Source organism: Eulemur rufifrons, chromosome 8 (assembly GCF_041146395.1).
Source record: "Eulemur rufifrons isolate Redbay chromosome 8, OSU_ERuf_1, whole genome shotgun sequence".
Classification (NCBI taxonomy): domain Eukaryota; kingdom Metazoa; phylum Chordata; class Mammalia; order Primates; family Lemuridae; genus Eulemur; species Eulemur rufifrons.
Window position 1 is genome coordinate 123,706,525 of NC_090990.1, and position 16,022 is coordinate 123,722,546.

Sequence of the window (16,022 nt, forward strand, 5' to 3'; positions counted from 1 at the left end):
GATGAGAGGGATGAAAAGGGAGGGGACAAGATTGAGAAATACATAAAAAAAAACTCAGCAGAACTTAGTGATTGACTCAATGTGAGGGAGAAAGGAGACACTAAGGTGACTCACAGGTTTCTGGTTGTGGTGACCAATGGGGGGTAATTTCACTAAGAAGTTGGGAATAGAAGAAAGAGGAGGAAGTTGGTTAGGAGACACCCTGAGTTTGAGGTGTTTATGGAGTAGCTAAGTGGCTATGTCTACCAAGAAGTTGTACTCCTGTGTAACTCTCTTTCTAATGGAGCTGTCTTAATCTGTTTTCTGTTGCTACAACAGAATACCACAAATTTGGTAATTTATAAAGAAAAGTTTTATATAGCTCATGTTTTTGGAGGCTGGGAATTCTAAGAGCATGGCGCTGGCATCTGGTGAGGGCCCTCTTGCTGCGTCATGACATGATGGGGGGCATCACATGGTGAGAGGACAAGAGCAAGAGAGCCAGAGAGAGCTCGCTCTTATAACAAAGCCACCTCTGTGGCAATGAACCTACTCCTGTGATAGTGACGTTAAGCCCTTCATGAGGGCAGAGGGATTAAGTTTCTAGCATATGAACTTTTGGGGTACACATTCAAATAGCAGGGGCTTATCCAAAGCCAAGGCAGTGACAACACAAGATATCTTTGTTGGTTTAGCAGAGGTCCTTTGATCTCTATAGAATATTGCTCTGTAATTTGATTGTTTTAGTCTGTGAAATTTTATTTAAAACTTTAAAATTTAAAAAGTCATTTAGATGTCCCATTCATGTTGCTGCTAAGAAGTCATCTTCTGAAACTGTAGAGTTTTGAAAATGAAATAAATGTTAAGGATTATCATTTAGGAAACTTAACTCCAGCTGGTGTTTATACTCCTTTTAGTTATTTCAGAAAGTATGATGAGTCGTACGAGTATATCTAGCAGTTGATTTTATCAGGAATGAAATGCTCATTACAGTGGGATTGACAAACTTTTTCTGTAAGGGTCTAGATAGTAAATATTTTAGGTTTTGTGACCCATAGAGTCTTTGTCACAACTCTAACTCCACCATTACAGTATAAAAGCAGCCATAGACAGTATATAAATGAATATGGCTGTGGTCCAGTAAAGCTTTGTACAGGCAGCAGTCTGGCCATGGTTTGCTAACCCCCGAGAAGCAAAGTGTGCAATATGTATTATTAATTTAAAATGGGAAAGTCTGCAGAACCTAGACTGGTACAACCTAGTGAAACAAATGCTTGTTGATTACAAAAATGGGGGTGGGAGATGCAGCAAAAAACAAAAAAATTGAATGTGTTTGTTTTCACCCAAGGAAAGTACTGTATACCAGTACTTTTTATTTCCACTTATCCAGTTCTATGCACTGATATTGAGAAAAGGATATATAAGCACTATAGTATTACATAGCTCATGTAAAACTGTTGTATTTGAAGGATTTATTCTTTCAATACAGTACAGTTATCTTCCCCAAGATAAAGGTTGAGTTTTAACTACTTGTTGCAGCACCCTGCTGCTGTAAAAGATTATGACTATGTTTACGTATGTGAGTTAATAAAATCCCTATAATATTAACCAGGATCTACTTCTTTTACTAAGTGTGTGCTACAGTGTAGTTAAACCAACCAGCACTAGTCCTTTTAAGACAATAATGTCCTTTTATTATGATGGAGGTACAATATGAGGTTGAATTAAAGGTATTCACCTGTTTCACATTTTTTTCCATTCTTAAGAATGGAACATTCCATCACGTTAGTAATAATTCCTTGATAGACTGGGCTGTCTATTCATTTATTGATTCAATAAAATTGGGTTGCATATATGTTTCAAGCATTGTGCTGGGAGCTTGCTGTATAGTTGTAAACAAAACTGACATAATGGTCCTTGTCCTTATGGAACTTTGGTTTTGTTTGAAAGATTAGTTTTCCACCTGTACCTTCACTTTTTGAAAATCATTATCAAATATGACGGTGTTGAAGTACATTTGTAATTATTTCTATTTACTAATCATTCAGTGTAGAAGAGATTAAGATTAAATTTAAACCTAAACTAAAGCAATTTTATGACATATTACTAATTCACGTAAGTATTTGTGAGTCTGGTTTTCATCTACTATGTATTTTTCCTAATTCTAGGATGTTACTGATTATATGAGTCACCATCGACTTAAGATCTTTCAAGGAAAAGCAGAAATAATACTATACTGATTATATAATAGATTTTAAGATGCATTCCTACTTCGGAAACCTTAAAATGGTGGGGAGAGAGGAGAAATAGGTTATAAGGTTGAAGAAATACAGTATCTGAAGATAAAACATGTAGGTTTGAGTCTTACTGCAGCTCACTGGCTGAGTGTTCTGGGGAGAGTCATACAACTTCTCTGAGTCTCAGTTTTTACAAAGGTGAAATGGGGTTTGGTGTACATCCTCACCATGTTTTGCTAATCAGATAATAATGATACAGAAATATTAGTAATTGTACTTAAAGTCAATACTTTTTAAAAAAAATCAACTCCCCCCTTTTGGAGTATTTTTAAAATTAGAATTTGTTTTCCAGCCCAAAATAGGATCAAGTTTCTTTTTATAGGTTAAAATATGGTAATATGTCATATCAACTGAAAATAAATCTAATATGCTTTTTCTGATTTTATCTTTCTTTTTTTTTTTTTTTTTTGAGACAGAGTCTCACTCTGTTGCCCGGGCTAGAGTGAGTGCCGTGGCGTCAGCCTAGCTCACAGCAACCTCAAACTCCTGGGCTTAAGCGATCCTACTGCCTCAGCCTCCCGAGTAGCTGGGACTACAGGCATGCGCCACCATGCCTGGCTAATTTTTTTTTTTTGTATATATATATTTTAGTTGTCCATATAATTTCTTTCTATTTTTAGTAGAGACGGGGTCTCACTCTTGCTCAGGCTGGTCTCGAACTCCTGACCTCGAGCGATCCACCCGCCTCGGCCTCCCAGAGTGCTAGGATTACAGGCGTGAGCCACCGCGCCCGGCCTGATTTTATCTTTCTTAACTTTTGTTTAGTTCCTTAATGTTTAGTGATTAGCTGCCTTGACCCTCACATCACAACTGTTTCCTTCGTGTGAATTTGTAGCAGCAGAAATGGTAGGTTTGCCAGCTTCCACCAGAGGTGTTCATTCAAGGTAGTGATAGCATTCAAGAGTAAACAGAAATTTCTTCAACTCCTAAAATTAAGAGACCTTTTTTTTTATTATGAGTCAATAATGGATTGAGTAAATTGCGATCTCCTCTATATAAAATGCTCAAACCTCAGCAAAATTCTAAGCAAAGTTACCGGGTAAACAGCTAAAGGAAAACTAATCTATTCTTATAAGTTTATATGATTATAAAAGTTATCCAGGTACAGTGGCTCACACCTATAATCCTAGCACTTTGGGAGGCTGAGGCGGGAGGATTGCTTGAGGTCAGGAGTTCGAGACCAGCCTGAGCAAGAGTGAGATCCTATCTCTACAGAAAGTAGAAAAATTAGCCGAGCAAGGTGGCTTGTGCCTATAGTCCCAGCTACTTGGGAGGATGAAGCAGAAGGATCACTTGAGCCCAGGAATTTGAGGTTGTAAGTGAGCTATGATGATGCCACTACACTCTAGTCTGGGCAACAGAGTGAGACCCTGTCTCCAAAAAAAAAAAATTTATGAACATAATTTTCTTTAAAAGCAACAAGGATTAGTGGTTCTGAGGAAAAGTGGAAGAATGAGTTTCTTTTTCCCTTTTTGTGACCCACATCTTAATATATAACTGTATGTTTGATTATAATCTAAAAAAACATCAGTGAGAGGTTTGTCATTGTCTGCTTCACCAAGTATGTGTGCTCAGGACAGTGATAAAAATAGTTTTACTTTTTCTCACACTTTTGGCTTCCTAGTGCAAAGAATTTTGGGAAATCTAAAAGAATTAAACTCGTAAAAGCAGAGAGTAGAATGGTAGTTGCAGGGAAACTGTTGTGGGGGTCGGGGAAATTGGAAGATGTTGTCAAAGGGTACAAAATAATACTGTGTTGTGTGCTTGAAATTTGCTAAGATGGTAGATCTTAAAGTGTTCTCACCACAAAAAATGTAATTATGTGAGGTGATGGATATGTTAATTAGCTTGATTGTGGCAGTCATTTCACAATGTATACATATATTAAAACATCACGTTGCATACCTTACATACATGCAATTTTAATTTGCCAATTATACCTCAGTAAACCTGGAAAAAAATAAAAATTAAAAAAATTTTAAAAGGTTTTTGATATGCCATATGTTTGTATAAAAACTGATTCTGTCAGTGTCAGCATATCTTAGAGTCAGCAAAGTGATAGAAAGACCAGATATCTGCCACCTCCTGTCCATCATCATCAATTCATGTCACATTATTTAAGGCACAGAACTTAATTTGTGAATACTAGTTGTCTCGGGCCGTCTTGTGCTGCTATGACAGAATACCCGAGCCTGGGCAATTTAGAACGGACAGAAATTTATTGGCTCACAGTTAGGGAGGCTGGGAAGTCCAAGATCGAGGGCTGGCATCTTGCAAGGGCCTTTTGCTGCATCCTCCCATGGCAGAAGGTGGAAGGATAAGAGAAGTTGGAAGAGAGAAAGAGGAGGGGCAAACCCCCACTCTTACAATAAACCCACTCCTGCAATAACTAACCCACTTCAGTGATAGCAGCAGTAATCCATTCGTTCTGCCCTTACGGCGTAATCACCTCTCACTGGACCTACCTCCCAGCACTGTTGCATGGGAGATCAAGTTTCTGACACGTGAACTTTGGGAAATACGTTCAAAGAATAGTACCAGTGTAGCTCATCTACAAGCAGGGTATTTTCATTTATAACTTCAAACTAGTTAGAGAATGCATGTGGTTCAGAAAATGATAGCTAACTACAAATTAAGAAGAACAGATTCAGGTGTCATATTAGTCTGATCTCTATGAATTAAGTGCCTGGGTTCAAGGCACTGATGATTGATTACCTGTCATTGTTGAAGATTGATTCCAGTCTTTATACTATGCCAGGAATTCTTCTCTGATGCTTAAAATAGATGGGTGAAAAGTGATGATCTCTACCCTGTGGAACTTACATTCTAGGTGGGAAAACATACCCATAAGTAATAGTGAAGTGGTTGATGTCCTTTGTGTTTGTATATATGTGTACAAATTGCTGTAAAAGGGGGAAAAACATGCAGTGGAAGCATAGTAGCCACAGGGATTATTCTGTGACACTAAGATTTTATACAAGAGGGCCATTGGAGTTGTGTCTTGAAGGATGAGTGGGGCTTTCCAGTGTTCTTGGCATAGGAAACACAGAGCCATGCAAGTGTGTAGTGGATGTAGGGACTGCTGAGTCTAGTGTTGCTGGTGGGATGTAACAGGACTGCCTTAGATGTCTGTGCCTCACAGCACACCGTTAAGTGATTTCTTTTTTCTTTTTTGTGTTGCTTGTAGTGTAAGTCTATTGGTGATGAATTTTCTTAATCTTCATTTATCTGAAAATATTTTATGCACATTCTTGAAGGATATTTTCACTGGATATGGAATCCTGGTTTGACTTTTTTGTTTGTTTTAATCCTTTAAGCATTTTAAATGCCTTTTTGCTGTCTTCTGGCCTCCATTGTCTCTAAGTTCTTCATATCTTTGTATCCCTGTGAGTAATGTGTCACCTTTTTCTAGCTACTTTCAGATTTTTTTCTTTAAGATTGCTTCTCAGAAATTTGACTATGATGTACTTAGGGTATTTTAAAAAACATACATCCCACTAAGGTTTATGGATTTCATTAAATTGGGGAAAATTTCAACCGGTATTTCTTCAACTATTTTCTGCTTTATTTTTTTGCTTTTGTTCTTCTGGAACTCCAATTGCTTATATCTTAGTGTTTTTTTGGTATTGCCCAACAGGACACTGAGGCTTTGTTCAATTTTTTAAAATCTTTTCCTCTGCGTTCTTTAGATAGGTTAATTCTATTCGTCTGTCTTCAAGTTCATAGACCCTTCTAATCTGTTAACCATAAGCCCATTTAATGGTTTTAAAACTTTAGATATATTTTTTAGCTTCAGAATTTTCACTTTTTTTGTATCCTTTTTATCTGCTGAGAGCTCCTGTTTCTTCATTTATTTTGAGCATATTTTCTTTTATGCCCATAGGCACTATTATTTAGCTGCTCTAAAACCCTTGTCTGCTAATTCCAACATTTGAAATTTGGACTCTGTTTCCTATTCTCTTAAATATGGGTCATGTTTTCCTGTTTCTTAATATGTTTAGTAATTTTGGATCATTTCCTAGACAATGTGTATGAATGATAGGTTGTGGAGACTCTGGATTCTTTCATTCTTTGGAAGAGTGTTGATATTTTTGTTTAAGCAGGCAGTCACTTGGCACTTGTCCTAGTCCATTAGGGCTGCTATAACAAAATACCATAAGCTGGACAGCTTATGAACAACAGGAATTTATTTCTGTCAGTTCCAGAGGTTGAGATGTCCAAAATCAAGGCATGGATAGATTCGGTGTCTGGTGAGGGTCTGTTTCCTGCCTGGTTCTCTGGGAGAACCTTCTCACTGCATCCGCACATGGTGGGAGCACAAGGCAGCTCTTTGGGGCCTCTTTTATAAGGGTACTAATTCCATTCGTGAGGGCAGAGCCCTAGTGACCTAATCACCTTCCAAAGGTCCCACCTTCTAATACCACTATCTTGATAGTTGGGATTCAACATGTGAATTTTGAGGGGGCAACACAAACATTCAGACCATAGTAGCACTCAGACTCCAAACTGTCTCCTTTGTGGTAATCAGCAGCTGAAAGATCAGTTGTTTTAGTCTCAGCTGGGCTGCTTGGAGGCTGCCTTACACATGCATAGTTTAAGACTCCAGCAGAGATCTGGGCAGAGTTTATATGCAAAATTTGGGGCTCCCTTTTTGTTGGCTCTTTATTTTCCAGGATTCTTTCTCTCAGTTTTCAGTTGCTATGGTTTTCCTGAACTCTGTTTTTTGGTTGTGCAAACCAACAAGACTACAGTTTCACTGAGTTTTAGACTCTCCACACAGTGCCAGCTGGGTCCTGCTCTCCGTTATTAGATTTTCAAAAGATAAAACATCTTGTCTTTCTGCACTAAACTAAAATTGAGAATATTCTCCTTGACTGATCCTCAAAGAAGGGACTAAAAGAGATCTAGGGACATTTTCATTGGAAACACTGGAAGAGAGAAATAGGGAAGGAGCGGGGAGGAGAAGGAAGAGAAAGAGATTGTTGCTTGGTCCTCTGGCCCCGGCAGAGAAAGACCTTCATTACAAAGGAATGGCCTTACTCTAGCGTGGATTTGATGTGCTCATCCTTCTTTTGGGATTTTGATTTCCACCTTGCAAATTAGTTTTGAGGTTCTGCAATGTGATTTGTAATAATGTAGATACTTTCTAGAATGTTAGAGCCAGAGGGAACTATGACTCTACTTGGAGGTGCTTGGTGAGGCTCAAAAAAAAGGATCCAGCAGGGAGCTTCAGGGCTTTAATTCTATTTTATTTGTTTTCTGTATTGAGCTTTTACATCACATTTTATTTTTAAAAAGGTTTTGTGACTTAAAGGGTCTGAAAACTATTGATCTAGTCAACCCTCTTTTTTTGAGGGTAATGAAATTGAGATTTGGTAAAGTAAAAAGATATTACCTATTGTTTGTCTAATTTAGCGGTATTAGAACCGCAAATTTTTGACTGCTAACCCGATAATATTTCAGCTATACCAAACATGTACTGTCAGTTTTTTCAGGAAATGTTTAATCTGTACATCATTTTCCCAATAGTCTATTCAGATATAATGTGAGGGTCCTGGGAATGTTGGAAGGGACCATTTGAAGTGATTGGATTTTACACACCGCTTTGTGGGCATAGTAAAGATTATGTTATGGGAACTAACGAGAAATTGTGATTAATTGTAAGCAAAGGCTGGTTACAAGATGCTGGAGAAAGAGTGAACTGAGGGTTGCCATAGCTGATTTTATTTTAGCTAAATGACTAAGGAATAAAATTTAGCGGAATGTGTTCATTGCCATTGAGCTCAGTCTTCCCAAAATATCCAGTTAGCAACCAACAACTTCCTTTTCTTGATCACTGGTACTTAACCTTTGCAAAGAAGGAGGGACGCAAATATTGTAGTGGTATTTCTCCGGATTTCCTGCCTGTAGAAGACATGATTGTGGGAAAATGTTTTTCCTTTGTTTTTTCCTTCTGACATACGCTTTTCAGCTGTTACCCTATTTATTACACAGGACTGGACAGAAATTCAAAATAATTGTTTTATAGTTTCCCAAAACCTGATCACATCACATCTTAACTGTATTTTGCATTTGTATTTTCTTCCATAACATCTTTATTATATATTAAAACTCCCATTTTTTAGCAAAATGCATTTTTTCTCAGCTAAACCTTGCTAATTAATAAGGCCTGAAATATTGACCTCAAGGAGGAGGATTGAGAGACTATAAGGAAAGCAGTCAGGTCAAGTTTAACGGATGAGGTTGCTGAAAGAGGTAAAGGAGATAATATATACAAAAGTGCCAGCTATACAACGTGGTGTTCATGAGTATTTATTGAATTACAGCCAGAAAGTTGTCTTCTTTTCCTTATCTGTATAGAAGGATAATAATAATGCCTGTTTCATTGAGTCGTTGTGAAGATTTAAATGAGAAATACGTGAAAAGTGCTTAGAACAGCGTCTAGCATAGTGTAAGTACTCAGTAACTGTTAACTGTTACTATCATTGTTATTCTTCTTTCAGCTTCATGTTATGACCTTCACTTTGAGATAGCACTCACAGAAATATTTTTCTTTATTTTAAATTATCCTGTTGGGCTATATTTCAAAAAGTTGGGGAAGTTGAGGTATGAGAAAAAGGTATACAACTATTATTTTGCTACATATTCTTAAATATTCTTTATATTCATTTTTATAGACTTTATCTTTTAGAACACTTTTAGATTCACAGCAAGGTTGAATGGAAGGTACAGAGATTTCTTGTATGTCCCCTACTCCCACATATGCGCAGCCTGCCCCACTATCGGCATTCCCTGCAGTGGGTGAACCTACATTAACACATCATTACTGCCCAGGTCCACAGTTTACATTAGGCTTCCTTCTTGGTGTTGTACATTCTTTGGAGTTTCTGCATAGTTGTGACATAGCATTTATATTTTATATGTAGGTATATAAATGGACAGACAGAGCATTCATTCATCTAACCATATAACATACATATTTTTCTATGGTGTATTCATACATAGTCTTCAAAATTGTGATTTTTTTTTTTTATAGGCCTGCTACATGATTTTTTACTCCTGAGGTAAAAATGTATTCCAGAGAGTTAGCTTAATAAAGGAAAACTGGTTGGACATAGTGGTTCCAGTCTGTAGTCCCAGCCACGCAGAAGGCTAAGGCAGCAGGCTCTCTTGAGCCCAGGAGTTTGAGACTAGAACATATAGAGATCCTGTCTCAAAAAAAAAAAAACCCCAACCATAGGTAATAAACATTCAAAAACAAAAAAGGGAGATTGTACTTTGCGTTATGTGTGTCAGTTCACTTGCTGACATAACTTTTCTCTGCTCCGACTTTCTCATCTCAAAAGCAGGGACAGGAAAAGGCCTTAACCCTGGGAAGACAGTGGCAAGATAGCATCCCTGGATTGGGTGAAGGTGTTGGTGTTAGGAGATTCAGGCGTTGGGAAGTTGTCACCAGTCCATCCTCCATGCCAAAATCAGGTGCTGGGAATTCATCAAGGGCTGGGGGCTGCTCGGTGGATGTCAGAGTGTTGTTTTAGGACACCACTTAGTAATAAGTCATCTCCAAACTTGTGTCGTTGGTCACTGGACGCTCTCAACAGGGGTTTGGTGCCAGCTGGAGTCTTGGTGACAAATGGGATTGCACAAATCCACAGTACTTAGTTGCAGGTTCTTCCGATGCTGTCGAGCTCAGCAGGTGTTTTGATAAGGTCACAGAGAAGAGATTTTTTTTAAGAGAAGGTAATCAGATTCCAGGCTTTCCTCACCAAAAAAGATTTGGGGGAGGAGCATTAAAGAGCCTTCATTATGACCTAATTACACTCATCCTTCGGAAGAGTGAGCAGTTTTTCACAGCTTTCCTCTTGCTGTGTCGATTATTAATGTCTTTTAACACAATTATCTTAAAATGCTACATTTCAGCCTCACCCTTTAATGGAACATGAAGGAAGTGACAACATGGGAGTCCAAACTTTGTCCCCGTTCTCTCTGTTCCTCGCTTTTCTTTCCCTATTTATGGATTATGTAAAAGCCCTGTGGAAATACGAGATGTTGTCAAAATGATACAGTAAATGAGCACGGATGGAAAAAAAAAAATAAAAGGACAACTAAGGATGGTTATTTGGTCCTTAGAACTATTTGCAGACTTTAAAGTGCATAGAAATGTAGAATGTTATTACCCCTGTGGAGATATTAGTGACCTCTGGTCTTTTTACCCAGGGCTTTTGCATCTTGAGACCATGAGTTAGTCTCCTACATTTGACCATCCTACATTTGTTTTAGTGGAAAAGATTTCACTGACGAGGAAGCAGGGGAAATGTTATCTAAGAAAAATGGTCAGAAGACCTAGGTTTCATTTGTGAGACTATAGGAATTTGCACAGTCTGGTTTAGAATTTCACTAAGGGATAAGATTGAATGCAGTAAATGCAGAGTGATTGCATTAAAATATAAATATTTGAGTAATATAAGATTGATACACTTAATTTAGTGTTCCCAAAGGGGGTTTATGGTAAGAACCACAAGGAAAACAAACTATAGAGCTGTCTGGATTTCCATGTACTTTGGTTATGGCTATTAAAGTGTCTCATTTGTAACATTTTTTATTGTTGCTGTTGGAGCTATTCCCATCTAGAGCAGTGGCTTACACTTAGTAGTCATTTTTATGTTTTGAGTTAGTAAATGAAACTGTCAGCAGTCTACTGGTTCAGTGTCTGATTTCTTCAAACTATTTTTTATTTATTTTCCTTTCAGTTGTCTTCTTTAAATCACAGTAAACTGTGATATAAAGGGCATCCAAGATTTTTACATTGGTTTTTATCTCTAAAATGATAAGGACTCATTTAATTGACCCCTATTTCTACAGAATAACTGAGCAAGGATCCCTTGTGTCTTTTGTCCAGACTGTATTACTGTATTTGTTAAGTGGACAAATGTGTTTATCAACAGCTAATTCTGTAAAGTCTTACTGTTTCAAATTTTAGTCTTTAATTTCCCATAATGTCTAGCTCAGTGCTAAATACATTATAGATGTTCAAGAAATACTTACTGATTAAATAAAAGAAATTAGAGACTGTTAACATATTTGGTCTTTTTATTGCTTTGTGCAATGGGTTTTTTAGAGATGGGCATGAAGGAGCTATTAATATTTTTATTATAAAAGCAATACAAACTCTAGCTTTACTAAGAAGTATGCTGATTTATGAGTGATTGATTTTTCTCTTAACCTGTTTTCAAATTTCTTCTTAAAGTGTAAGCTATAGTATTGTAGAATATATGTATTGAAATATTTTACAGTAAATATAATTTAGACGAGTTCTTAAAGTTGTATTCCTCATATTTAAACATTCCATTATATTCTGACAGCGTTACCTCAGAAATACACACAGTCCTGTCTGTAACAGGCCTCGTTCCTTACGATGAAGGATTGAGGGAATGTGTGTTTGCAGAGAAGCCTGGCCGTGGGTATTCTCACAGTGCATTATGGCCAGTGGGCGCTCAGTAAGTGTTGGATGAATGGCTCAGTGCGTGCAGACCTGCCTACCACAGGGTGAAACTTGTTCTGATCATCAGATCTTTAACATAGAAAGCACTGTATAAGTCTTATAAGAGAACCCACTAAACTAAGAATCAAAACACATTGGTTTAAATTCTCACTCTGCTCTTTGTTTTAGCTTTGTGATTTTGGACAAGCCATCATACCTTTCCAAGTTTTCATTTCCTCAAATATAAAACGAAGGAATTGGGCAAGAATAATCAGACGATCTCTAAGGTTTTTTCCATCTTCTAAAATGCTGTATAAACTTTTAACAGCTGGCCTTTACTTAACTTTCACACATTCAAAAATCCTCTTCCTTCCCTCTTTAAAGTATTAGTCCCTGTATCACCCCGGCCACTTACGAGTGCTCTGTAGTACGCCTGCACTTGTCCACTTTCACCAGTTGAGTCGTTACCTTAAGAGAGTCGGTTGTGTTTATCCCAGGCTTGTTTATGCTAGTTTTACTTGTTATTACACTTACGTAATTTAATTAAATGTTATATTAACCAATGAAATCTGAGCATAAATATAGTTGTTGGGGGGATGAAGAGAGGTGGGTTAATGGGTATAAAAATACAGTTAGAGGGAATAAGGTCTGATGTTCAGTATCACAATAGGGTGACTATAGTTAATAAGATTTATTGTACATTTGAAAGTAGCTAAAAGAGAAGATTTAGAACATTCCTAAGACCAAAAAAACGATAAATGTTTGAGGTGATGGATATCCCAGTTACCCTGATTTGATCATTATACATTGTGTGCATGTATCAAAATATCCCATGTATCCCATAAATACATACAACCATAAATATGTACAATTATGTATTAATTAAAAAGATTGTTTTTATGAGAACTAAATAAGTTTTGAAAAGCTGAATCAAGGTGAGTTTCTAAAAAAAATACTGTTGCATTAGATATGAGTGAAATACCTGAAAAACGGGGGGTGCTGAAGATGTAGGAGGATTCTGAACTCTGATTGCTTTGCAAGTCTCTGAGTTCTTTCACCACTTCAATGAAATTGAAACTAAAAAGCGTAGACAGTGTGGTAATGACCAAATGCAGCCAGAAGACCCATCCTCAAAGAAAGGGCCCTGCCACAAGAAATAGCTGATGAATGTACTTTATATGCTTCATGCTAAAAATAAAAGATTGTCTCTTTTTATGATTCTCCACTTAAAAAAAATCCTCTTCTTTGATTAGTAGACCAAGGTCCCCATCAGGTAAAGAGGACTTTTGCTGTTCTATGATCTTTCTTACATTGTAGGCCTTTTAAAAAAATATCGCAATGATAATCATACCATTGCAGGTCATGATGATACATTTAACTTGTATGAGTTCTCTTTGCCTAAGACCTACATAAAACATGTCCTCAGTGTGTCTCACATTAAAACCCAATTCTTACTATGTTTTCTTTACAGAACATTCAGAAGATTCTTGGCCTTGCCCCTTCACGAGCTGCCACCAAGCAGGCAGGTGGATTTCTTGGCCCTCCACCTCCTTCTGGGAAGTTCTCTTGAACTCAAGCAAGAACTCTTTAATTCCTGTTCTTTTCAGATACTCACATCAGACTGGCAACTATTTTGCAGCAAGAGCCATAGGCAGCCTTAGCACTTGGGCCACTTTCTAGTTTTGAGTTATTTCTAGGCCTTCTGAATATGATTAGAATGAAAATGGCACCCAACACATATAATAGTGCTTTTGGTCTTAGATGAATTTTTTTTAAATAAATGGGTTGGTTAGTTAAGTTCAGGTGATGTTTCTGTAATGAGAGACAAATGGCATCTTTCTTGTTTTACTTACATAAGTATTTTCCGTGGGGCCGACTCTCGAGGCCGTCGTGTGTACCGTGGAGGCTGGCTTTCTGTGAACATTTAGATAGCGAGAAGAAAAGTTTTGTTTGTGTAACTCTTAATTGGAACCATTGTGTTGTGTTCTTTCCAAGCCAAATGACTTGAGATCAATAAAGTGGCCAAATTTTTAGCTATTTTGTCTACAAGGAGAGATCTGTTTTGTTTTGTTTTGCCATATTGCTAGCTACAAGTTTTTAGTAATCTCAACATAAAGATAAGTATTGGCCAGGAAGGGCTAAAATAAAAGTTTTTTAATATACTATACTTTTTGCCATACTTGCCTCATATGCTCAAAATACAGAGTTGTCCTAGTACAGGAACTGGAAAGCGAGAGTGGAAAGGAAAGTAGTGACTCATGGGAGTTTAAAAATGAGGGTCCTCAGCAGTTCTCTTCATACCCTATTACAGGCTGTTGGATTCTGGTGAGGGCACTCTGAGACCTTCCTTGGAAGCAAGGGTTTAATTATATGTAGTTAATCTTGCAGAGCTTCCTTTTATCATAGTAACAATGGACTTCAGTTTCTGCCATGTTCCTCCGTAAGGGAGTAGAATGCTTATATCATGATCCTCTCCCATAATCCATGGAATTAGGAATCTTATGTGGAGTAATAACTCTATCAATAAATACATACATTCGTCAATAGTCTCCTTAGATGTGAGTATTCTAACAGTGAAAAAATAGGTATAATTTGCCAAGTAATAACTTAAGCCAACAGCAAACTTCTCATCAGCACCATAAAGTCCAGAAAACAGTGGAAAAATATCTTTAAAGTGCTGAGGAAAATAAGTATCAACTTAGAATTTTTTTTTTTAAGGCCACTCCAGCTTCAGATCAACTTAGAATTTTATGCACAGCTAAATCATAAGATTGGGGGGAGAAATTTCCAGACACACAAAACCAAGATAATTGAATTATTAAGGGATGTATTTCATAAACAAAAAGGACCCACCCAAAGGGAAGATATAGGATATAAGAAACAATGGTCAACACAGAAATTGATAAAATATATGGTTTTATGGATTATCTAATTGAAGGATTATCTCAGGACAACCCTATAAGGTAATCACTGTTCTTACCCTCATTTAACAGATGAGGAAACCAGGGCAGAGGAGGTAAAGTAACTTGCTCAACATCACAGAGCTGTTGAGTGGCTGAGTTAGGATTTGAACCCGAGCAGTGTAGAGCCAAATAAATAGTCCAGGCTGTCAAGCCCTGTGTTACAGCCTCCCCGTAGGTATGTGGTGATGGGCTTTTCGTCACCTTCCCTTATCTCTGCAGCTATAGTGTGTGAACTCTCTAAAGTTGGGCTTTATCTTTTTTTTTTTTTTTGATTGTCCTTTTCCACAAAGTAGTCAACATGAGTGGAAGCACAGCAGAAACTCAATAAAAGCAGATGAAAAGGAAAAATCCATATTTTGAAGTTACTTTCATCAGGATGATGTCCGATGCTGGATGGTGATGACATTTAATGGCCTTTTCTCCATAACTAGTCTAAGTAAAATAATAATTGAAAGAATAATGAGGAATCCTAGCACTCTGGGAGGCCAAAGCGGGAGGATCGCTTGAGGTCAGGAGTTTGAGACCAGCCTGAGCAAGAGTGAGACCTCGTCTCTACTAAAAACAGAAAAACTAGCCAGGTGTGGTGGTGCACACCTGTGGTCCCAGCTACTCAGGAGGCTGAGGCAGGAAGATCGCTTGAGCCCAGGAGTTTGAGGTTGCTGTGAGCTGGGCTGACACCACTACATTCTAGCCCTGGTGACAGAACGAGACTCTGTCTCAAAAAAAAATAATAATAATGATGAAGAAAATGATGCTCATGATAACAATGATGACAAATATGATGGAATATTTAAAATAAGGCATAAAAAGTGAAAGAAACACCTGCAAAATTTCTGTCATCACTGCTGTACGTGAGAATGTACAGCCCACTGTACCACTCCTACCCTGAGGCTTTGCAGCTGGTGCTTTCTAATCAGATTTCTTATGGACCAGGTTTTCATATACAGATTGTTTCCATGGTAAAGAGTAAATAAGGGAAGGTTAAAAAGGAGAGATAATATCTATTCACCCTATTCTTAAAAGCACAATGACAAGATGTATTAAAGGGAAAATAAAGCTATCACATCACAAGGATTAAATTCAAGGAGTTATTAAGGGCTACTGCAGTCTTATAATTACTTTTTTTAAAATGCTTTATCCCGAAAAAATTTCAAGACTAGTTGTTTGGATGACACTCTAGATCCAGAGCATCAGTGAATCATTGGAGATGATGTTTCAAGCCATGGAGGCCTCCAGACATCTCTCAAACACAGGTTGGCTATTTTCCCTATGTGACAGATAAGATAGATTATCCCCTTTCTA

General features: G+C 37.5%; 1 protein-coding gene and 1 pseudogene across 1 annotated transcript in view; both read left to right on the plus strand.

The window, feature by feature from the left end:
- The window catches only part of TMCO1 (transmembrane and coiled-coil domains 1), a 34,355-nt gene extending 20,101 nt beyond the window's left edge, over positions 1-14,254 (plus strand). The window contains exon 7 of the mRNA XM_069479115.1: positions 13,229-14,254. Coding sequence (XP_069335216.1) covers positions 13,229-13,327 — 99 coding nt within the window. The 3' untranslated portion in view covers positions 13,328-14,254. The remainder of the gene's footprint in view (positions 1-13,228) is intronic.
- LOC138389138 (rab-like protein 3 pseudogene) lies at positions 395-11,528 on the plus strand (annotated as a pseudogene).
- Positions 14,255-16,022: the final 1,768 nt, after the last annotated feature.